We start from the raw sequence: 24763 nt of genomic DNA, 5'->3' as shown, positions 1-24763 counted from the left end.
GAATGGTATTCTCCTGCATGAATTTGTATAAATTTCATTCATGGGCATGGCTAGCCGTTACTTAACATGATACTTCACTTTTATTTTCTTTTAATTTTTTAAATCATGCTAGCTATGACTGAGTGAAAATTTCCTGACATGTTAATGTAGGATTATACTTTTCCTTTTTTTTATCATTTTGGTGCTAGGATTATATTCAAAAGAAAGAGAGGGTCTGTTGTTGTGCAGAGGAGCAGAAGAGAGGAGCAGAGCAATAGAGGAGAGAGAAAAAGAATTAACATCCGTTTATGTGGATTTAACGGAAGGGACTTGATTGAAGCAAATTTTACTACGGACGAAATTGACACTTTTAAACCAAGTTTGGACGTAATTGAAACTTTCTTAAAAGTGTGGATTAACTTGACACGTTACAGCCAAACTAGGGACAAAACAAACAATTAAACCTAAATACTTTACTCCCTCTTTCTCTGTTTCTCTTTCTCTGTCTCAATATATAAAATAAATGGTAATGTAAGAAGGGATGAATACAACATGTAAACATTTTATTATCGCTGTATGGAGACGTGATAGAAAAAAATTAGACGAAAAATGAAGAGAAATCCTAAAAAAAATATATTTTTGTGAGTAAGCAAAATAATAAAATAAATAAAATACAATAGAATATAAAATATAATACAATACAGGTTAATAAATGAAACTTGAATAATAATTTTCCATTGATGGATGGAATGACTTTTTTATATCGACTCTGTATTAATTCAAATCTATTGACAAATATGAAAACTGAATCATAAAACAACCTAAATAGTTCTGCATGCCTCAATCATATAATTTTCACCCAAAGAAAAACCTTCAGTATTATATGAAAACTATAATTTAATAACTTCCAAAAAAATAATAAATTAATTTCACATCACTAATTAAAAATAATAAAAAATTATTACAACAATAATAGTGTTTATTGTCCTGACTGAAAAGAACATATATAAGCTATCACACAAGGTTAGTCCGTCATCAGATTTACAAATAAAATCAATTTTTCCAAATTTTCACCTGCCAAACCACTCACCACTTTCTCTTCTAAAATTGACCACTACACTAACCTAATGACTAACCAAAAACTCAGCAACTATTAACTTCCTCAAAACAGCAACTCATTGAAAATAATTCATCAAAACTCAAACCAAAAACCACTAAACTTGCAACTTAGGTGTTTTGGATGCTGCTTAGAATTAATATTCTTGGTTTTTAATTGGGTGAATCCAATTATCAGTTTGCATTTTTAGGGATTCTGATTAAGAACCCAAAGACCTCAAACTGAGTCTTGAATTTCAATTGATACATGCCAAGAAATTTTAATTCTGAATTTCAACCACTGGATCCTAAGAAGTGATTTTCAAGCATTTTACACTTGTTCCCATCCCTACATATATATAATTTGCTTATTTAGCTTGAATTCTTCTTTCATAAATAGTAAAAATTAAGAACCAAATTATACTTAATTTAAAATATCGAGGGATTAATTTTCAGTTTAAGATATTTTTTTTATAAATTAACTAAAGTCTATAATAAGATTAAACGTACTTTGACCATGATTTTAATCACATTTAGAGATGAGAGAATAGAGTTTTTTAGTCCACTTATTTAGTGAGATAATAAAACAAGAGCTTATTTAAGAGTGAGTTGAGACTCACGTATGGATAATAAGTCAAATTGACGCCGTAACATGGAAACCTTAAAAGCATAAAAAAGAAATTGAACAAGTTGAATGTTAAAAGTAGTGGTGACTCCAGAAGATTTTTAATTTCCACTTATTTGCTTCGATTGTTTGTGTTTCTTTAAAGCGTAATTAATAAAATATTGAATGGGATTATTTTAAAACAAAATTAAATTTGAATATCTATTACGAATTTTATGGATTTAGTTCTTTAAAAATCAACCTGATAGTCAAACAACTTCAAGTGAACATTCAAATTATCATCTATGTTTTATTTTTTACTTTTCTACCATTTGGAGAGTCTTGTTTCCTTTATTTTCTTATAGAGAGACATGATTTATTTGTATTTTTCTTTTTCAATATTTTATAGAAAGACAAAATCCCTAATGAAAATTAAAATTGATCAGATGATGATAACATGGAAGCTTTCAAAGATCTAAAAAATGAAATTAATTTTAACAAATAAATAATTCATTTATAACTTATAAAGGGCGCATTCTCTCACTCAACTGAAATATTTCTAATAACATATTTTAAACCAAATTCTCTTTATTAAATATAATAAGTCACATTTAAGTTTGAAATAGAACAAAAAATAAGATGGTAAGAAAAAGAAATCAAACCTTCATAATATAATTATTATCAAAGGGTTTGAGGATTTATAATATATTTAATTATAATTCAAAATTGTTGGACATATACAGAAACAAAGTTTAATAACATAACTCACTTAAAACAAAAACAAAGTTAATTGCTTATTTCTTCAATTTGTTGAAGATTTTTCTTATAAATTATCATACACAAAACATGATTGGGTATTTTGAGATCAACCTTTGTAATTTTGTGGGTACTTAAGTCGTACCAAACTAGTGCACCGTCGTGTGTTTGAAAGAGTATATAACCCATATTCCTTGCTCCAATAGGTCTTGTAATGCAAGGTGAGGATCCAAGAGTGAAGAGTTTAGTCCATGTTTCTTTCTTACCAAGTTCAGTCAAAATTGATATATAAAATGTAGTGTTATATCCATAAGTCGACATCAAAGCAATTGACCCATTTAAGAGAAACAAGTACCACCGCATATAACCTATATTAAAATTATCACATATGTCTAAAGGTATGTCTAAAGGTGTGGGAGTTGTATAATATGTCTCATTCCTCATGTCAAATGACACCAAGCATCGATCCCAGGAGCGATCACCATCAATTCGACATAACCAATGACACATTCCGTCAAAGTAAAATTTACCATCAGTTCCATACTCAATTCCATACACTGTAGGAGTGATATCAATTTTAAGTTTTCTCCAAGAGTTACTTCTTATGCTATAAATCTCAAATAAGTGTGTGTAATCCCATTTAGTGTAACCATATTCCGGTATAGCTTCTTCAGGTTGCACACTTCTAATCACCTTATAATCATCTTGAATGCCATCATAACCAAAACCCAAATATGTAATGCTAACACAGGCATCAAGTGGTACATACTCAACTGGACTATGAGGAATGACCTTTAATTCACCAATAGTTGGATTCCATAAATATACAGAGTGGTTCTGATAGATGAAAAAGCAAAGAATTCCATTAACACTAGAAGAACCCAAAAAATTCAATTCAGGAAAACAACCCTTTAGTGGATTTGGCCAGTTTAATTTGTCGACGTTTTGAAACCTCTCACCAGAAAGTAAAAAGAAGGAGGGCTTATGATTAGTTTCTGTGTCAATTTCTTTGAGACATAGAATGATAGATGTATCATCATAGAAGGAATTATGATTAGATATGAAATTAATATGAAAGAGATCTACGAAAAGTGAATTTTCAAACAAGAGGGCCCATGATTTACATAGGCTTCCAAATCTCTTAAGAGATTTCAAAGGAAGTTTGACAAGAATCAAGAATGTCAGATCATCAGGTAAGTGATTATGACACTTTTGGGCCACAGACGTGTTCTCCATCTCTTGTTTATGCCAAAAGTTAATGACTTGCCAATGATCTTTGGTGTTCTCACTCCAAAGGTAAATGGGATGGGTAATGAGTTGGCAATGTTTGTTAACAAGATTCTTGATGGTGGCCTCTTCCAAGTACTCCAACTAATAAAGAAAAAAAATTTAAGTGAACAAAGGAAATAACATGAAAAATAGGGATAAGTTAATTTGTGTACCTGATCATCCTTTAGGAAAAGAGTGATTTTGGTTCCCCTTGGGACATGTTGGGCATTAATATCCTTGGTAACAATAAATGAGCCATCGGGTTGAGATTCCCAAATATATTGTCTGAGGTCATTATACTTAGAGGTGATATTAACCTTTTCAGCAACCAAAAAAGTAGAGTAGAAGCCAACATCCAAATTATGGATCAAATCTAAAATAGAACATGCACTTAATCAACACAAAAAACTACAATTAAACAACATGTAATGCGAATGAAAATAGATCAAATCTAACGTAGAGTGGAAGCCAACACACACAAAATTACAATTAATCAACATGAAATGCGAACGAAAATGGAACATTGTCACCAACATACCATCCTTGGTCATGCCAATACCATTATCGATGACCAAAAGTGTTTTGTTTTCCTTTTGAGGGACCAATCTAATAAACAATTCATCATGTAAATTGTTCATGCCCGTGAGCCTCTCAAATCGACTTTTATCCAAAGCCTATAAAGGCATACATTGATTAATAACAATTTCAAAAAAGAAATGTACAAATATAAAATCAAATTTTAAGAAACAACATACATTACAAGCATTGTTGATAAGTTCGCAAAGGAAGATTTCTTTGTTGGAATAGAAAGTTCTTTTCATAAGGTTGAATATCTCGCTCATGTCTCCCTCCGAAACTAATGTCTGAACATTCTCCATTGCAATTGTTTTGTAATGATCAAAAATTAATTTGAAACAAAATTACTAATAACCTTCTTTTATATTCATTAACACATTCGCTAAGTATAACCACTTAATACGGTATCATCTTTAAAATTTACTTCTAATTAATTAATTTTAAAATAGTTATTTAATTTTAAACTTTATTGAATTAATTTTTAAAGTTATTATTTAATCCTAATTATCTTCCATTTTAGTATTGTTTAATTTTTGTTGAATTATTTAAACATGAAATATTTTCTTTTACAATAAATTACTAATTAAGTCATTATCTTTTTAGAGCATAAAATAGAAGAATTTTAATTTCATTATTATAAATAATATTATTAAAAATATATTTTAAGTTATTAATAAAAATAAAACAAAAATTTATTGTGCGTTTCATGTTATATAATTATACTAATTAAAATATTTTGAAATTCTATTAATTAAATTTATTTGAATGTATTAGTATATTTTAATAATATTTTATTCAATATAATTCTTCACTTAAGACAATGATTTTTTTTTTAAATAAAATCAAAGATATTAAAAATATTGTTCACATTTAAAAACTTTACTCACACTTTCTCTTATTCTTTTTCTTTGTTAAATAAATTAGTAGTGTACCATAGTTTTAGAAGGACAACTATTGTCTCCGCCAATAAATTGCTAAACCTCTTAGTGACTTCATTTGAATACTCTTCTAAGAAATTATGGTCTGCTTCATATGAAACATGTCGACTAAGAGTATTATTCATCATTTCTTCAATATACATAAATTGATCCATCTTAGAGGTATATACAAAAGTGCTTGAACTAAAGGACTGTCACAATCACATCAACGTAGAGAATTTCTTCACCACGAAATATTCAAATCTTATAATTTGGGATAATTCCTTTTAGTATAAGTGAACTTTAACTGTTAGAAGAAAAGAAAGGATGAAAATTGTGTATCTTATTCGATCATAAGGAAAGAGTACAATTGATATATATAGTCGTTTAAAATAATATAAAAATGGAATATAAATATAAATACAGAATATAAATATATGAACATAAATGCACATATATGAAAGGAAAATAAATTAAATCCAATATCCCCTCAAGCTGCATCATATATATCCTTAATGATAAGCTTGCACAACAAAGATTGAAATTGTGTCGGAGGTAAAGCTTTAGTATGAGTGTCCACAAGTTGGGCTAAAGTAGAAATGGGCAGGAGCTTAATTACACCAGCTTGAACTTTATCCCTTATGAGATGACAATCAATTTCAATATGCTTTGTCCTTTCATGCATGGTTGGATTATGTGCAATTTGTATAGCAGATTGATTGTCATAAATAAGAGGAACTAGTTGTGGTAGAGGTTGTTTCAAATCATGGAGCAAATACATAAGCCATTGAATTTCACATGTTGTGGAAGCTAAGGCTCTATATTCTGCTTCGGTTGATGATCTAGATATAGTACCTTTCTTCTTGGATTTCCCGCTGATTAAGGATGCACCATAGAACACATTAAAACTAGTCATAGACCTTCTAGTGTCAGGGCAAGCAGCCCAATCAGAATCACTAAAAGCCTTGAGAGCATGTTTTGTGTTGGAGGGAAAGAATAACCCTTGTCTTGGATTGTTCTTGATATATCTCAGGATCCTTATTACTGTTGCATAGTGTTCTTCCAAAGGATTGGAAAAAAATTGACTGAGAGTACTAACAACAAAAGAAAAAACTCGTCTCGTGTTGGTTACATATAATAACCTGCCATGAAGTCTTTTATAGGCATGCACATCTGAATAGGGTTTCCCTTCTGTCTTGAAAAATTTTGTACCTGGTTGTATGGGAGTAGAAACAAGTTGACATTCCAACAATCCTGCATCTTCTAGTAACTCTAGAGCATACTTCCTTTGTGACAAATTAAGGCCCTATTGAGATCTTGCAATTTCTAAGCCCAAAAAATACTTGAGTTGGCCTAGGTCTTTAATCTTGAACTTTGCATTCAATAGATCCTTCACAGTTTGGATTTCCTAGATGTCATCACCTGCCAAGACTATATCATCTACATAAACAAGTAAGATGGTGATATTAGCAGAATCACTTTTGACAAAAAGTGAATAATCTGATTTTAATTGTATGTAGCCCAAAGAAAGTAAAGTAGTTGTCAACTTGAAATTCCATTGTCTAGAGACCTGCTTGAGTCCATATAAAGACTTCAACAACTTGCAAACTTGCCCTGGTTTTTATGTTTTGTAGCCAAGAGGAAGAGACATGTATACTTCTTCATCTAGATCCCCATGTAAAAAAGCATTATTTACATCTAGTTAATGTAAATACCAATGTTTAGAAGCTGCTAAAGCCAGAACCAATCTTACTGTTGTGAGTTTGACAACAGATGAAAAAGTCTCAAAGTAATTGTTGTGTGTAGCCTTTGGCTACTAACCTTGCCTTGTATCGTTCATCAGCATGCCTCTTTATTTTGTATACCCATTTATATCTGAAAGGTTGTTTTCCATAAGGTAGATCAGTCAAAACCCAAGTTTTGGTATTTAAATATGTGCATTGCATCATATAATTCTATATCTTAGCTTCTTTGTGAGTTTGCATCGTTTTAGCAAATTAGACTCAATTTTTTTACATTTGACATTTGCATCATTGCATTGAGTCTAGGTTTATATTCTCATTTTACATTTCACTTAGTTCGGTCGTTGCATATAAAGCTTAACAAGGGTAATATAAGTTATAGCTTAACAAGCACCATCTTCTTAGATTCGATACCCAGGATTTCCTAATACAACTTATAAGAGAAATTTTGGAATTGCTATCTAAATTTTATAAGGTTTAACAAATTAAACATTTTGTATTAATATTGTTGATACGGATAACTATGTATAGTTGAACTCATATTGTTAGAATTGCTGCAGCGGAATTGTTAACGTGGAATAACAAACCAAGAGGGTTTTTAATACGAACGTGTGCCTTTTAATTTCTACTCAATTAAACTTACCAAGCAAATAATAAAGACAAATAAAGAGAGTAAGGTTGAGAGAAATTTGCAAAGATGATTTTATCCTGGTTCGGATCTTACCAATCCTACGTCCAGTCGCTTATCTCAAACAAGATAAACCTTTTTCACTAACACAAAACAATTACAAATTACAATCACAAAGAAACACAATTTGTAAAAGTTTATAAACCACCTCTCTTGATACCACAAGAGATGAACCTACACCTCCTTTGAGTCTTCACAAAGGATGAACACCTCCTACGAATACTTCACGAAGGATGATTCTCTTCAGAACACCTCCTTAGACACACCAAGGATGAACCGGCTATTTCCTTTGTCACCGTAGCAGCACTTCACCAGCTCCACAGACAAGAGTTTCACAAGCCGAATAAGAGCACACAAGTCTCAATGATTTATGAGTACTAGCACTACAAAAAAGAAGGGCATTACCGAAGGCCAGAAGCCCTCGAAAACAGCCCAAAACCGTCGGTAAAAGGTAATTACCGAAGGCTTATCGACGGCCAAAGAGCCCTCGGTAAATCCCTTGTCGCTAACATTTACCGAGGGCTTTCGCCCTTCGATAATTACCGAGGGCCAAAAGCCTTCGGTAATTACCGAGGGCCTAAAGCCTTCGGTAATTACCGAGGGCCAAAAGCCTTCGGTAATTTTCGAAGGGCGAAAAAAAAAACAGGGCGTTGGGCTGCTGCAGAATGTGATGCATATATATTTATATATTCTGGGTGATTGATTGGTGTAGCAACCAATACAAAAGCTACTTGGTTGGTGGACATCTCACTAAAACAGGAGATAAGGCAGCTGCATTTGGTTCTGGACATCTCACTCATATCATTTCTTATCATTACGGCAAGAACAATGATTACTGCCAACACCTCCCAACACATTAAAATTACACAAACAAAACTCTAAATTATGGAGACCATATGAAATAGAACAGAAATGAACAGTAATATCAACTTTCTTACACCAATTTAAACTTGTTCAAGCTTTCCAATAGCACAGAAAAAGCATAAACCGAAAACCAACCCTTATTATTGCCAATTATGCAGTAAAATAAACCATCATACCACCAAAATAAACATTCAAAGTAAGTGAGGTTACAAGATGCAGAATTCAAATTACAAATTACATCAGCAAGTTTGATATATGATCAAGAACTTATTTGATAAGATAACTCATGCAGATTTCAAATTACTCACAAAGGCAATTCCAAACCTAATTTTACTTCATATATTCAACTCAATCATCCAAACTTTGATTCAGAAATTGAAACAGGTTGCAAACCAGGTATTTGACTCAAACATACCACTCAAAAATTGCTCAAATAAGCAAAATGACAGTATAGATGGCTACCAATGGTCTAAATGCTACAACCAGAATTTTAACACTTTAAACATTAAGCAAATATAAAGCAGATCGCCCAACTGCTAAGTGCCAAAATCACAATTTGGGAAGAATTGATGTACAAGATACCAAGATGAAACCAAAGAGTTCAACAACCAAGCTGTGAATAGTCTCACAACCTGTGGAGTTACATGTGGATGTTGCTTCTAAATGGAGTTGCAAAACAGAAAGTTCAACAACTGTGCTGTGAAAGTTCCCACAACCTGTGGAGTAATCTGTGGATTCACGTAAGAAAACAGAATTAAAGCAGAGAAGAACACAGGCAGAGTGGGGAGTTTTCCATGGGTTGTGAAAGTTTCCAGGAGCAGTTATTGAGCAGTTATTGATCTCTTTTATGACTGATTGATCCTAGCTTTTTAGGTTCTACATACTCAAAATTTAAAGATGTTTAAACACAAACAGTTTGAAAACATCTTGCAATGTGAATTCACTGGTTCAAGTAACTTTATTTGATGATTTTAATTGTCTTTAAACTCTAAAATGAGTTATAAACATCCTACAACTCAAAATCACTACTCCACTTCTATTTTAACTCAAAAAGTGATGGTTTCGAAAGCATAAACCCAAAATCAACCCTTGCTATTCCAAATCAGTTGTGGATACTTTTGCATCAAGGAAAGCACATCAAATAAGCTATGAAGTGCATTTCCACAGCTTTACGGCTTAAACCATATGATTGCACAATTTTCAACTTATCACCATGCTAGCTTTGCTTTAAATCACTAATTCGAGTTTAATTTCACCTAGTTGATATTTTCCAGCTTGATTCAGTGTTAATACTTATTTCAAAGTTGTTTGCATTGTTGTTTGGTCCTTTGTTTCACTAAAACTCAGTTTGGGGTGTGAGGTTGCTAATTTTCCTGCATAATGGGCTGTTAGGAGGTCATATTATGATCTATGTTTTTTCTGTACCAATTCCCAGCTTAAACAAATCTAATTTCATAATATAAAGTTGCTAGAATTGATTAATTGGCCTTAGAGCAACTTGTGTGCGTTTTCACATCTCAAAAATCCATTCTGAGTTCATTTTTGGTATAAGTGGATGTTGTGAAGTCTGATTTTAATTTTACATTGCAAGTAGACTTGGTTGGATTAAGTAAAAGCCTAGAATCAACAAAGTTAAATTTCCAGATAAAGTTTGCAGATTCCCTTAGTCACTTGCCACTTGCCATCTTGTGTTAGACTTGCTTACCTCAATTTACACACATGTCCTAGTTTAACCCTTTAGTGGCTCAATCAGTGTTGATAAGGATCATTTACTCCATTTTTTTCTCTATCTTGAACCAATCTAACAACCTGCTTTTGCCAACAACAGTGGCAAAAGTAAACAAATTAATAGTGGTAGCGTGGCTGAGACCTTTGGTTCAATTAACCTTGCTAATAATGACTTGTTAGAGAAGGGGCCTTAGCGTAAACAAAAAATTTTTGTAAACAAGTGAAGACAAGTCCACTGCACCTTCCATGCTTACACATGCATGATTGTTGTGTCAAAGGCAAGAGGGGCACGTCCCCCCACTCTCTCTCTTTTTTCTTTAATAATTTATTTTATTTATGTTTTTTTTTCATCCTTTGTGTCTGTCTTTGACTCTCTGCTCTTCCTCTCTGTTTAGTTTTTTTCCTCTACAAATTAACACTCTTTGTTCCCTTTCTCCCTCACTTCCTCATCCCTAAACTCACCCTTCCAATTAAAGGAACTGAACTATTGTACAAAGGCCTTACATTAACTAAAATTACTAACTTAGGTCCTAAAACAATTAAGGCACGTTGGAAATAACTCAATTAGCAAAAAGACATTGGTTCCTAGCAACTAAGCAACTGAATTTGGTCCTTATAGCAACTGGAACAGTGGTCTGAACAATCTGACCAGGGCAACCTACGTTGTCAACATTGCTCAATTATTCACTTTCCAAACCCAATGTTCAGACAAGAATCCTAAAGGTTCAAACTTCAGAGAGAAATCATCCTTTCAGAAAAGAAGAGTTCCCTCCAATCACCCATCATTTTAGTTTTGTTGTGGTCAAGTCAAGTACAGCATCCTTACAGAAATATCAACAATGCAAACAAGTTAATGCATATTGGTAAGAACAGGGCAACAATCAATTACATGGACACATTGCACACAACTAGGGAAGAACAAGACAATCAATTTATTCAAGTAACGTTCTAAAACAGAGAACTTACCTCGCACTCCAGAACACCCAATTCAATGGAAGCCAAGCCACACCGCGAGCTCTCAACCCAACAGCCAACCTTGGGCTTCACTGCAACGACCTCCTGACGCTAATCACCACGAATCACCACCCCACTCGCCGCACAAGCCTGACGCCCACGACCACGAACCACCAACCCACCCGCAAGACCCACAACGACACGACCCACAGCGACACGACGAACCGTACGCACACAATGCCACCGGACAGGGAGAGGGATAGGGAGAGAATGAACGAAAGCAAGCGAAAGGGAATGCAGACGGAGTGAATGGGAAGGTCGATGGGGAGGGAGGGCTGAAATCGCAGCTCTTATCGGCAGAGGGGAAGGAGGGCTTTGTTTGTAGTGTAGAGCACAAGGGAAGAGTTGTTTTTGAGATCAAGAGTGAGCTATTTTATAGGCTCAGCCAAATACTCTTTCATTCTTCGAAAACGGGCCATCTAACGCATTTAATCGATTAACATAAATATTAATCGATTAATAATGAGTACAACGACTAGTTTTTCAAATATGAAACCCCCAACGACTAGTTTTTTAAATCTGAAACCCCCAACGGCTAGTTTTAATCGATTATTCTCAGGAATAATCGATTAACTAATCGATTATTAATAGCCTTAATCAATTATTACAGGGGTAATTGGGTTTTCAGTGCCAGCCTCGTTTTAATCGATTAACATTGGGTTTAATCGATTAAAACAGCTTGTGGATGATTCTTAACAGTAAATAAATCAAATATAAATTACAAGAATCAACCCTAATACTTATTTGAGCACTATTACATCAACTTTGATTATTATAAAAGCTTTATAAAATACAGAGATCTTCAATTTGTCTTTATGGATCTTGACTTGTGCAAATCTGTTCATCATCAAAACTTCATCTTTGATTTTTGCTAACATTCTCCCCCTTTTTGATGATGATCAAAAACTCCTTTGATTTAAAGCTTTTAGTAATAATCTGGATAAAACACAACTTATGGAAGAAAAAGTGCATTAGTGAATAAACACAAATAAGCAAATAAGCTCTAAACATTTTCTCCCCCTTTTTGATCATAATTAAAAAGTTGTGTTTGATGTTCTCCCCCCACTACAAGAAAAATCACAGTTACATACGGTCAAAATCCGTATATAACCTCCAAAATCCGTATATAAAATGATATTACATACGGATTATATGCGGACAAAAATCCGTATATAAAAGAAGCGTAGGTAAGTTATATACGGATATATCCGTATATAATTTACATACGGAAAAATCCGTATATAATTTACATACGAAAAATCTGTATATAAAATCCGTATATAATTATATACGGAAAATCCGTATATAAAATCCGTATATTATATACGGAAAATCCGTATATAAAATCCGTATATAATTATATACGGAAAAATCCGTATATAATTTATGATTTTATAAAAAAAAAAATAGGTGATTCTGCATCTGCATTTAATAGTTATGAGTTTCAATAGCTGATAAAAGTCAACATAACTAACAAATTGCCAAAAATCATCTAATATAGATAAACATTTATAACTATTTAATAAAAGATATAATTCACTGAAAACTACATTTATCAAAAATAAGACATAAGTTTCGAGCTAAATGGTTTCTATATCCAAGAAAAGACAATGCAAAAGTAAAAAAGTTGTACAAGAAAATACATTTATTTCTCAGAATAAATACATTCATACACTTATTTCAGTTATTATCAACAATATTATAAAATTTCCAGAATCCAAAGACACCATTACAATTCGTAGAACAACAAGATACAAGATCAAAAGCAATTTAACTCTCCCATACCTTGGCCTTTGTTTTCTTTTCCTATTTTCGTTAGCTCTTGAGACTCTTTTTCTCTCTTTTCCAATGTTTGAAGCTCCACCAACTAGCCTTTTATCATCAAAGTGGTGGCTCTAAACCCCAAACAGAGAATCTTCAACTCTTGTATTGATGAATAGTTTAATAGGTAGTGTTAAATCCAATTAAATGACCTAAGATAATGAGAAACCAAGTTATAGAAAGAGTCATAATATTATAGTTAAAACTGCAAGGTTTATAAGAAAAATTAAGATGCTTAACCTCTTCATTAGAAATCTGTATTATAATGAAGAAAATAATATCATAAGTTTCCCAAATCTCACCTGGATAAATCAAATCTCATCTTTAATGTAATGGAATGAACTAATGGTCATAAATACTATTTGTCTAAAACTGACACATCACAAATTAAATTAAATGGTATAAATTTAAAAACATAATCAATAATTTATAGAGCTTTATTATAAACAGTGACCTTTGGATCTGAAAAAGTGAGACAACCAGATTTTCAATATCAGAAATCTATTAGAAAGCGTGAAAGAAAATTACACTTGAAGACATCTAAGAAATCAACGTAAGGTGGAAAAAAAAAAGTGAAGGGAACAATTCTAAAAATAAAATTACTAGGATGGCAGCTAGAATCAACCACAATGACTAGGAAAATTCTAATAAACTAAAATAATAAAGAAAATACATAATTAATGTTAATTTAAAATACATAGAGTACCATGACTAGGAAACTATCAACCCAATAAATATTGAAAATTCTAATGTTTTAAATACTTCATAAACCAACAACAACTTGTATAAAATTTAAAAGAGGACAATAAGTGACATAAAAATTGATGAAACTTCTCTAACATTTTGAGAAAATACAAGTGCCCGTGTAGAAAATGAGAATAATGCCTTATGTAGTGGAACAATGTTAGCTAAAAAACTGGAAAGCAAAAAAGAAACTTGAATAGAAGTAAAGATAGACCAAATGTTACATTTATAAATCAAACAAGAAATAATCATTACAGGGCTCATAATAGAAATAACAAAATGATTAACGGATTGTAGAATCGCTGTTTACAAAACCCATTGTCAACAACATAGACAATTCCCTGCATGATTAAAAAAATAAGAAATGAGGAGGAGGATTCATCTCTAACCCGTAGAGATAATCAAACTTATTGTGAATGGGATATTACATCTAATGTGAGTGATGTTTCTGCTATATTAGTAGAAATTTCTACTTTCCTCCTTCCACGAGGAGATGGAGAAAACACTAACTCCTGAGAGAATGTAAAAACAAATATTAACACATTAACATTAAAATAAATATTATACAATAAAACACACTGATGTATTTCTAACCTGATCAATTATGCACTCTTATTTCACATTATTAAGTATTCAATTTTTTTACATAATATCGTATCTCTACTCCATAAATAAAAGTACTTGTTGTGTATAGAGATCCCATAATTACAAGCAATATTCTCTATATGGTATCAGATTTTTTGTGCTATTTCCCTTCCTTTTATCTTTACTTTACGTAACACATTCAATTCAACAAAGTCATAAGCATAGTGTGTTGCACAGTACACGTTCACATAATATTACTCATACACATGTTCAGAAACGTCAACTATATAAATCAGAGAAAGTGTCTGAAACTCTGTAATGTTACTAATATAAATTAATAATTTAGTATTAATTTAGTTACTATATATTATTATCTTATAACTTACTTGAATGCTACGACCTCCACAAACTCTGTAATTATCTCAGAGAATGATAAACATGTAATATTAGAGAAATTATAGGTAGGTGGAACCAACTAAGAAGGTCCAGACACGAGAAAAAGAAAAGTACCTGGCCAACTGCAGAGAGTATCCTTCTCAACTTATGCTCCTGAAAAATATTGCAAGCTTCCACATGGATACTCATACAACAATACCATGCCATATATAAACAAAAGCTAGATAACTAACCAGTTGCTATGTGAACTAAAAACTGCTTTGTGATATAAAGAAAGAGAGTTTTAAAAACTATATAAAGGAGATAATAGGACAAGTTTTGTACCACATTCAATGAGACTAGTCAAAATCTGTCTTGCAGATTCACTATCGAAATCCATGTGAACTCCTCTGTAAAATTCTTTAAGCTTATTCTGCCTCTTAAACATCAAATGTTTCATCTTACTGGCTTTGACAACATTTAATCGCTGGACCTCACCTTCAACCTGCAAATATATATATGATCAAACCACAAATACTTAAGTATTGAAGTGAACATGTGTATTCTAAGTTCAAATCAACAAAAGTTTCACCTGCTCAATGACTTCTGAAGAAAGACAACCACGGGTTAACACTTCATCTGCTAATGCTGAAATTAATGGAGTAACATGGCTAAACTTCTTTTGCTCATTAGTTGGTTTCTCCTAAGAGAACTCAATACATCCCAGAGAAAACGCATTAAAAACTTCATTTAGGTGAGTGAGTTTATACCAAGAATAATAACATGTACGAAACTAGTTACTTAACTTGCCAATGCCAGGTGTTTAGATGTGATGGACTTCAAACCAGACACTTGCACCAGAACTAAGAATTAGAAGACACTAGAATGAGAAAGCTTCATGGCCCATTAAATTGAAATGTGATCATGATAGACCAATGAACTACGTAGAGGGAGGAACCTAATACAGGACAAGTAGGGAAGCAAATTGTTGCAAAGCTACAATACAGGACCACAATGTCTAAGGCAAACTTCACCTGTCATTCCACATTTAAAGATAAAGAAGAAATTTGTCAACTAGAGGTAAAATTAACTTCCAAAACATACTACCTACCCTTTCAACAAAAAACAAAACAGAAAAAGAATGAAATGTAGTATAAGATTTGATGATACAAAAACAAAGTAGGAATTTCATTTTCCTTGGCATAATGGTTGACAAATGTCTGAGGTTTCATAGCAGAAAATAAGAGTATAAGACATTGTAATGAAGAAGAAAACTAAGTGATTTAACCTCGTCTGGAGCTCCAACAGGGGTTTGGTCTTGGCATCAACTGCGACCCACTCTCCGGTCTCTCTCTTCTTCTTTTGCACTCTCACTTCCATGGTTTGGCCTAGGAATAATTCCATCACCGTCTTTCACATTTTAGAAGCTCTATTCATCAAAATCAACTACATATTCAAGAACAAACGAATATATTCGGTGAATCTTTGCGCAAACCCCACAACGGACCATTTTGCATTAATCTCAACAGAGAAGAGAGGGATTTATGGACTTAAGGATTTAGGGATTTAGGGGACGAGCAAAGAAGAAGGTTTGAACGAAGAAACTTACCGATTGAACGAATAACTCTCCCAAGTGAGCATGATGTCCAACAAGGTGACTGAACACGAGAAGAATGAATGAACTTCTTCTCTTTGAGTGAGCGTGAGCGAGAAGAACAGTTAGTGTGGGACGTTCTTCTTCTCTACGAGTGACCGTTAGAGAGTGTGAGTGAGAAAGCTTTAGTCAGTAAGCACGAGACTTCGATGCTACCATTCCAGTCGTCTCCACGTGAGCCTGAGAATGAGTTAGGGTTCCAAGGGGAGAGCCAACGAGGAGGCATGACTGGTGGAGCGGTCTCTAGTCCCCTCAACCTTGTAATGGAGCACGTGGTAGCGGCTAGGGTTTGAGGAGAGGGTAATACGAAAGAGGCGTTTGCAGTGGAGGTTAGGATTTCAATCGAGGCTAGAGAAGAAGGGATGGATAAAAATGGTTCGATGAGAGGGAAGAACAAGAGCTCAAGAGGGAACAACAAGAGCTCGTGAGGAAGAAGAGGGGCTCGATGGCTCGACGAGAGGGAAGAAGAAGGAGTCGAAGAGAAATTTGGAGTATTGATTATGACTCTTACGTTTCCTATTAGGTTTAGTTTTTTAATTTTTTATTTATTTATTATAAAATCCGTATATAACTACTTACGTACAGATTTTATATATAGATTTATCTTTGGCAAAACTTCTCTCAAAAGACACCGTTACATACCGATTTTATATATGGAAAATTTGTATATAATTTTTTTTTTATTATATACGAAAAAATCCGTATCTAATTCATCCGTATATAAAATCCGTATGTAATGAAATTTTTATCTACGGATCAAAATCCGTATATAATAATCTGTATGTAAATGACATTTTTCTTGTAGTGCCCTAAGATAATACTCCCCCTTAATAGAAGCATGTATGCATATGAGCTAAAAGTATTTCAAATTTAAAGATTCATTCATACACAATAGGATATTTAAAGTAAATAATTTTAGGATAAAGAACTTGTAAAACATTGTTTAAACATACATTGAACTATATAAGATAGGAATTTTAAAGCATACAAAAATATGGCTAGTTTTTCAAAAATGCAAAACTGAAACGCATTTAAAAATTCAATCCTAAGATATTTCTAAAAATTCTTAGATCTCTTCTAATGTTTACCCCTTTAGATATGCCTCCAACTTCGTAATGATAATCCTCTAGGTTGTTTCCACATTTGTTTAGATCTTCATCTTGAGGATTGTCATCATTCTTCGCTTCATTTGTTGTCTTCTACAAATCTTCATCATTGCCTGCATCTAATTCAACTGACTCAAGAGGTTTTGCCTCAAGGTCTACAATATCATCAAAGAGAACATGCACACATTCTTCTATTTCAAATGTTTTCTGATTGAAAACTATATATGCTTTGTATATTAGAAGATATCCAAAAAAAAAAATAGTTTCATCGGCCTTGGAATAAAATTTTCTTAAATTTTGTTTTAAAGAAATTCTAAATATTAAACAATAGGTACCCAACTACTTGTATGGGTCCTTTGGGTTAGATTTAGAAAAAAGAAATCATTTTACAACCCAAACGTATCTACCACTTGGAACACCATAATGCTTAATTTTACATTTATTTGAAGTATGACCCTTTTTCATACAATAAAAGCATGATACAAAGTTTGTGTTCCTATAAGTTGTTCCTTTTTCTACCCATGTTTTACGGGGTTATATTATTATGTTTATTTTTAATTTTAGGAACATACTTATTTTTAACAACCTTATTTTCGTTATTTTTACTACATTCTCCTAAGGTTGTGTGTTCTAGTAGTTTCTTAAAATTTTCACAAGAAGCACATTCATCACTACTAGTAAATTTACCCTTTTCAAAAAATAAAACTTTATTTTTCAAATTTTCTTCAAAAATATTTTCAAAATTTAATTTTAAATTTTTATTTTCTTCAAGAATATTTTCAAAGTCTGATTTCAAATTTTTATTTTCTTCAGAAATATTTTCAAAATCTAATTTTAAATTTTTGAAATCCTTTTTCAATTTCTTATGAGCTTTATCTAATTTTTCATATTCTACTATTAAAGGAGCATAAGTTTCATGCAATTCATTTTCACTAATTTGACTATAATTATCAGAATCGCTAGATGTACTTACTTGGCTTCCAGCGTCGTCGTTCACCACTAAACAGATGTTTGCTTCTTCATCAGATTCGCTCAAATCGGAAATTGTTTCGTTGTCATCGTCCCATGCGATATAGGCTTTCTTTTTCTTGAAGTTTTTCTTTTCCTTTAATTCTTCACTTTTCTTTTGATTTGGGCAGTCTGCTTTTAAGTGCCCCTTTTCTCCGACCCCATAACATTTATACTGTGAGGAAGATCCTTGATTTTCTTTCTTTTCGAATTTTAATCTTCCTTTGTCTTTTGATTTCATGAACCTGTTGAGCCTTTTTATCATGAGTCTTAAATTTTCTTCATCTTCTGAATCTTCATCTTCCATTTTGCTCTTGCTCCTTTCTACCTCAGATTTCAAGGCTAGACTCTTTTTCTTGGTTTTTGCTTTTGCTTCTTCTTCATCTAGTCTTCCGAGGTCAAGTTCATGTTCCCTCAACTTTCCAAAAAGTGCCGCCATAGTCATGGTGTTGAGATTTTGTGACTCCGAGATTGCAGTCACCTTTGGTTGCCACGACCTGTCTAAAGACTTCAAGATTTTAATGTTAAGTTCATCGGTATCAAATGACTTACCCAGTCCAATGAGATGATTGACAATGTTGGTGAAGCGTTTTTGAACGTCTGAAATTGTTTCTCCTTGCTTCATCCGGAACATTTCATACTCTTGAATTAGGGAGTTCTTCCTTGCCCTCTTTACGTCATCTGTTCCTTCATGTGTCACTCTGAGTACGTCCCACATTTCTTGAGCAGTTTTGCAGACAGAAATTCTGTAGAACTCATCAACAGTCAATGCTGATGCAATGATATTCCGAGCTTTTACGTCATTCTGAAATCTTTTCTTTTCTTCAATGGTCCATTGACCACGGGGCTTTGGTTCATGTATATTGTTAGTAGGAACAGAAGAACCAGACGCAATAACATCCCAAATTTCACAATCAATAGATTCAATAAATATTTGCATCCTTACCTTCCAGAATGCATAGTTCTCACCTGTGAATAGTGGGGGTCTATTGATTGATGCACCCTCTGCAAAGGTTTGATGTGATCCTGCCATTTGAATGACTATCAAAGCAAGCTCTGATGCCAATTGTTAGAATTGCTGCAGCGGAATTGTTAGCGTGGAATAACAAACCAAGAGGGTTTTTAATACGAACGTGTGCCTTTTAATTTCTACTCAATTAAACTTACCAAGCAAATAATAAAGACAAATAAAGAGAGTAAGGTTGAGAGAAATTTGCACAGATGATTTTATCCTGGTTCGGATCTTACCAATCCTACGTCCAGTCGCTTATCTCAAACAAGATAAACCTTTTTCACTAACACAAAACAATTACAAATTACAATCACAAAGAAACACAATTTGTAAAAGTTTAGAAACCACCTCTCTTGATACCACAAGAGATGAACCTACACCTCCTTTGAGTCTTCACAAAGGATGAACACCTCCTCCGAATACTTCACGAAGGATGATTCTCTTCCGAACACCTCCTTAGACACACCAAGGATGAACCGGCTATTTCCTTTGTCACCGTAGCAGCACTTCACCAGCTCCACAGACAAGAGTTTCACAAGCCGAATAACAGCACACAAGTCTCAATGATTTATGAGTACTAGAGCACAAGGGAAGAGTTGTTTTTGAGATCAAGAGTGAGCTATTTTATAGGCTCAGCCAAATACTCTTCCATTCTTCGAAAACGGGCCATCTAACGCATTTAATCGATTAACATAAATATTAATCGATTAATAATGAGTATAACGGCTAGTTTTTCAAATCTGAAACCCCCAAAGGCTAGTTTTTTAAATCTGAAACCCCCAACGGCTAGTTTTAATCGATTATTCTCAGGAATAATTGATTAACTAATCGATTATTAATAGTCTTAATCGATTATTACAGGGGTAATTGGGTTTTCAGTGTCAGCCTCGTTTTAATCGATTAACACTGGGTTTAATCGATTAAAACAGCTTGTGGATGATTCTTAACAGTAAATAAATCAAATATAAATTACAAGAATCAACCCTAATACTTATTTGAGCACTATTACATCAACTTTGATTATTATAAAAGCTTTATAAAATACAGAGATCTTCAATTTGTCTTTATGGATCTTGACTTGTGCAGATTTGTTCATCATCAAAACTTCATCTTTGATTTTTGCTAACACATATCTCACATATCAGTTTTTTATGATGACAAAAAAAATATTTTATAGTTTTTTGCACAATAAAATGGAAAAACAGTTGGCTGATCTTTACTCTGTTTGTGCGTGAAATGATTGAAATATGAATTTATTGATTGAGAATGAATCATTGGTTGAAATATATTGCACATCTGACAAAAATAATCAATTATTGTTAAACTGAATTTGGTCACGTAAAAACAGAACAAAACCAGATTTCTCCACTAATGAAGTATAGAGATAACCTAGGTCAAATCCATAGACTCAGCCAAAATTAACTTTTAAAAGTGTAAATTCTTGTTAAGAAAACAAGTGCTGGAAATGGTCATGGTGCAACTGTACTTATGCTAAGAAATTTTTTGCGGTGTAAGTTAGGTAGCATAATCTTGGAATTAGATATTCTCCTTGTGCAAGCCATTGATATGCATAATCCTGATTTTTATTCTCAGTAATGGTACTACAACATACTTTTACATTTATTTAATGTAACGTATAAAGATAAAATGGTTATGAAAGTGTAATTTTTTATATATGTTTTTTTTAAAAAAAGAAAGTAAAAGATAAGTAAGAATAATGTCAAATGAATATAAAATATTTAGGTGTATGGATAATTTTTCTTACTTCTCCTATATGCAATTATAACCCTACTAGGTGTTTTGTTTTGGGTTTGCTTGACTCGTATAACTGTTGTGGCTCCATGACTTTATAAATAAATACTCCTGTTGTTTTATTTGACATAGTTTATCATTGTTCAATGGTTGGACATGGATTATAAAATTTATAGGTGGCTTACGTTAAATTAAACCATGCTTATGGTACGGCAGTTTTTTTTTATAGTTTATCTTAAGGTATCAATATATTTTAGTCAATACAATTATTCACTTAACATAATGAAGTTTGAAGGGAAAAAAATCAGAGATATTAAAAAATTATTAAAAATATTTTTACTTTTAAATACTTTACTCCCTCTTTCTCTGTTTCTCTTTCTAATATATAAAATAAATGGTAATGTAAGAAGGGATGAATACAACATGTAAACATTTTATAATCGCTGTATGGAGACGTGATAGAAAAAAATTAGACGAAAAATGAAGAGAAATCCTAAAAAAAATATATTTTTGTGAGTAAGCAAAATAATAAAATAAATAAAATACAATAGAATATAAAATATAATACAATACAGGTTAATAAATGAAACTTGAATAATAATTTTCCATTGATGGATGGAATGACTTTTTTATATCGACTCTGTATTAATTCAAATCTATTGACAAATATGAAAACTGAATCATAAAACAACCTAAATAGTTCCGCATGCCTCAATCATATAATTTTCACCCAAAGAAAAACCTTCAGTATTATATGAAAACTATAATTTAATAACTTCAAAAAATTAAATAAATAATAAATTAATTTCCCATCACTAATTAAAAATAATAAAAAATTATTACAACAATAGTGTTTATTGTCCTTACTGAAAAGAACATATAAGTAGACACTAGGCACTTGAAATTCCTAACTCTACTTTCCCTCCATAACACATGTCTTCCATGCTTTGCACATGAGATATGTTTACAATTAGTTAGGCTACTTAGCATGGGTTATATGTCCAATAACTATTTATAATAAAATAACATTTGAAATTGTTTATAATTTAAATTGAAATTAACAATATATAATATCAAATTTAAATATTAAGAAAGTCACTAATGAAATAGGAAGAAAAATATTGTTGTAGTCTTTTTTATTTTGATGAAAATTATAGTAAAATATTTTAGATTAAAATTTGATTTTGTGTGATTAGTGTATTACAAAAACTAATAAAGTTTATTTGCCAACTTTGTTGAATTAGCTTTCACAACATAAATAAACTATAAATAGACATCAACGGCTCACTCATTCTCTTCATTGTCCATAAAATATTCACTCATTCTCCATAAAATATTCCTTCATAATGAAAAAATTTCTTTTTGTTTTCATTGTGTTTTTCTTGTTTCATGGTTCTAGTAGAGCATTTGACTATTGGATGATGGCAGAGATTTGGCCAGCAGGATTCTGTTCCATCAATAACTGCATCACAACAAAAGCAAAAGCAACGTTCACAATACATGGCTTGTGGCCGTCAAACAATTTCGTCTCACCTCCAAGTTCTTGTAATCCAGTTAATCTATTAAATCTTTCTCAGGTAAATTTTTCATTTAAACTTATGAATATAGTATAATTTTGATATAGTATTGGAAAGATTACACTAATTATTATTTATTTTATTATTAGATCACAACAATACAAAGTGAGCTAGAAAGAGACTGGCCAAATTATTTTGGAGATGACTCTGACTTTTGGTCTTATGAATGGGAAAAGCATGGGACATGTTCTAATATGAACTCTTTTGATTTCTTTGAGCTTGCATTGGATATTTACAGAAGAAGTCATCTTCTAACAATACTTCAAATTGGTGGTATCTTTCGAAATGGTTTGTATTATCCAAGTAGTTTCATCTGGGCCATATGGAGTGTTCTTGGTGTTACCCCACAACTATCATGTTCAAAAACACATGATGGAAGTCAACATCTCATAGAAATAAGGTTATGTTTGAACACAAACAATCCTCCCCAATTCATCAACTGTTATAAATGGAGTAAATGTGATTTTACTCAACCTTTCTGGTTTGTGTAATAATTTGTACGTGAGTATTCCATATATTATGTTGAATGTGAGTGATTTATTATGTTGTATGTGAGTCTTAAAAATTTCAGTGTATTATGTGGTTATTTCAGTTTGTGTTTGGGTTATTACATCATAAAAAAACTATTTGATGTTGTATTTGAATGATTATGTAATGTTATTGTGGTATTGGATTAGTTTTCTATATGCTTTCATTAATTTTCTTTCTTGTAATAATAATATATAACAATAATATTTAAATGAACATAAAAATACTTTAGGATTGTCACCTTGTTGGATATTTTAAGAGAATAATATGAATTAAGAAATTTCAATCAATGTTTTATACAAATTCATGCACTTTTCTAGTCTGTTTTATGAACACAATGTTCTTATAAATCTTTTTAAGCTAGCATACAGTGTTTTCACACTGTTTTCTTTATATGTTTTTTGACACCTAAAAATGTGCTATGAATGAATGAAAATTTTGAATCAGACTTAGCCTTGCATCACAGAATATCATAAATTAATAAATAAGTTTAGAAAAAACTAAAAACAATAAATTATTTCATTCATTATTTTATTTATTACATTCAAAGAAAAGCAAACAAAGAAATCAAATAAGAGCTAGATGAATTTTTTTTTTCTATAGTTTCACTGTTAAAGATGCCGATACAATTTTCTTTTTTAAATTGAATAAAAAAATTTCAGCAGACCAAATTAGTCACCGAATTAGATCCACTGTGGTCGACCACGACATCATCAACGACCTCAATAACAAGTGTCCCGACATTCCTCCGTTCTTATGTGCCTGAGAGAGATTTTGGAAGAAACAACATAAAGTAAACGAATCTAAAATAAACTGAGATTTTATTTCACTAATTTCTAACAAATACTACCTTAAACTAAACCCTTTTAATATAAATAAATTAATTTACATTGTTCTTTGTTTATAAACTAGATGCTCTAATCTAAGAATATGTGCACCTGAACTACAAGTTCTTCAAAAGAAACTAATAGGAACAAAAGCTAAAATATATACATGTCAGGACTCACACTCCTAGTACATGCTTCACATAACCTTTTTTTCTACTCACACCAATCAAGTGATCATTTCAAAAGACAGACAAGCGATATCTACACTAAAATTTCACCTGTAGTGGTGAAACAGCTTATCCACCTAAGCTACCACATAAGATTAGTCCGTCATCAGATTTACAAATAAAATCAATTTTTTCAAATTTTCACCTGCCAAACCACTCACCACTTTCTCTTCTAAAATTGACCACTACACTAACCTAATGACTAACCAAAAACTCAGCAACTATTAACTTCCTCAAAACAGCAACTCATTGAAAATAATTCATCAAAACTCAAACCAAAAACCACTAAACTTGCAACTTAGGTGTTTTGGATGC

At 32.0% G+C, this 24763-nt stretch overlaps 1 protein-coding gene across 10 annotated transcripts; it reads right to left on the bottom strand.

The window, feature by feature from the left end:
* Positions 1-7626: 7626 nt before the first annotated feature.
* On the bottom strand, positions 7627-16924 carry LOC108346125 (uncharacterized). Of its 10 annotated transcripts, none has more exons than XR_008244752.1 (10): positions 16367-16924; positions 16046-16203; positions 15716-15791; positions 15350-15620; positions 15103-15262; positions 14893-14931; positions 14226-14309; positions 13508-14138; positions 13018-13205; positions 7627-12183 (listed from the first exon to the last, which is right to left on the bottom strand). XR_008244752.1 is itself a non-coding variant. In XM_052866988.1 (7 exons), exons 2-7 carry the CDS (start codon positions 16080-16082, stop codon positions 14058-14060), a joined length of 474 nt encoding a protein of 157 aa, XP_052722948.1. In that variant the 5' UTR covers positions 16083-16203; positions 16367-16924; the 3' UTR covers positions 14007-14057. The 10 variants fall into 10 exon arrangements, 2 of the variants coding, with proteins under 2 accessions (XP_052722948.1, XP_052722949.1); XR_008244755.1 differs by having other exon boundaries at positions 15723-15791; XR_008244753.1 differs by having other exon boundaries at positions 16046-16145.
* Positions 16925-24763: the final 7839 nt, after the last annotated feature.

The sequence above is a fragment of the Vigna angularis genome, chromosome 8 (assembly GCF_016808095.1).
Source record: "Vigna angularis cultivar LongXiaoDou No.4 chromosome 8, ASM1680809v1, whole genome shotgun sequence".
NCBI lineage: Eukaryota > Viridiplantae > Streptophyta > Magnoliopsida > Fabales > Fabaceae > Vigna > Vigna angularis.
Note: the sequence above shows the minus strand (reverse complement) of the source record. Positions and strands in the feature narration are given on the sequence as shown.

Excerpts from the sequence above, each read along its gene's own strand:
- LOC108346125 (XM_052866988.1), bottom strand. The coding sequence starts at position 16,082 with ATGCCAAGACCAAACCCCTGTTGGAGCTCCAGACGAG. Across the intron at positions 15,406-16,045 it reads CTGTTGGAGCTCCAGACGAG|CATTAGCAGATGAAGTGTTA; the intron begins GTTAAATCACTT and ends CATTAATTTCAG. Across the intron at positions 15,263-15,349 it reads CTTCAGAAGTCATTGAGCAG|GTTGAAGGTGAGGTCCAGCG; the intron begins GTGAAACTTTTG and ends ATATATTTGCAG.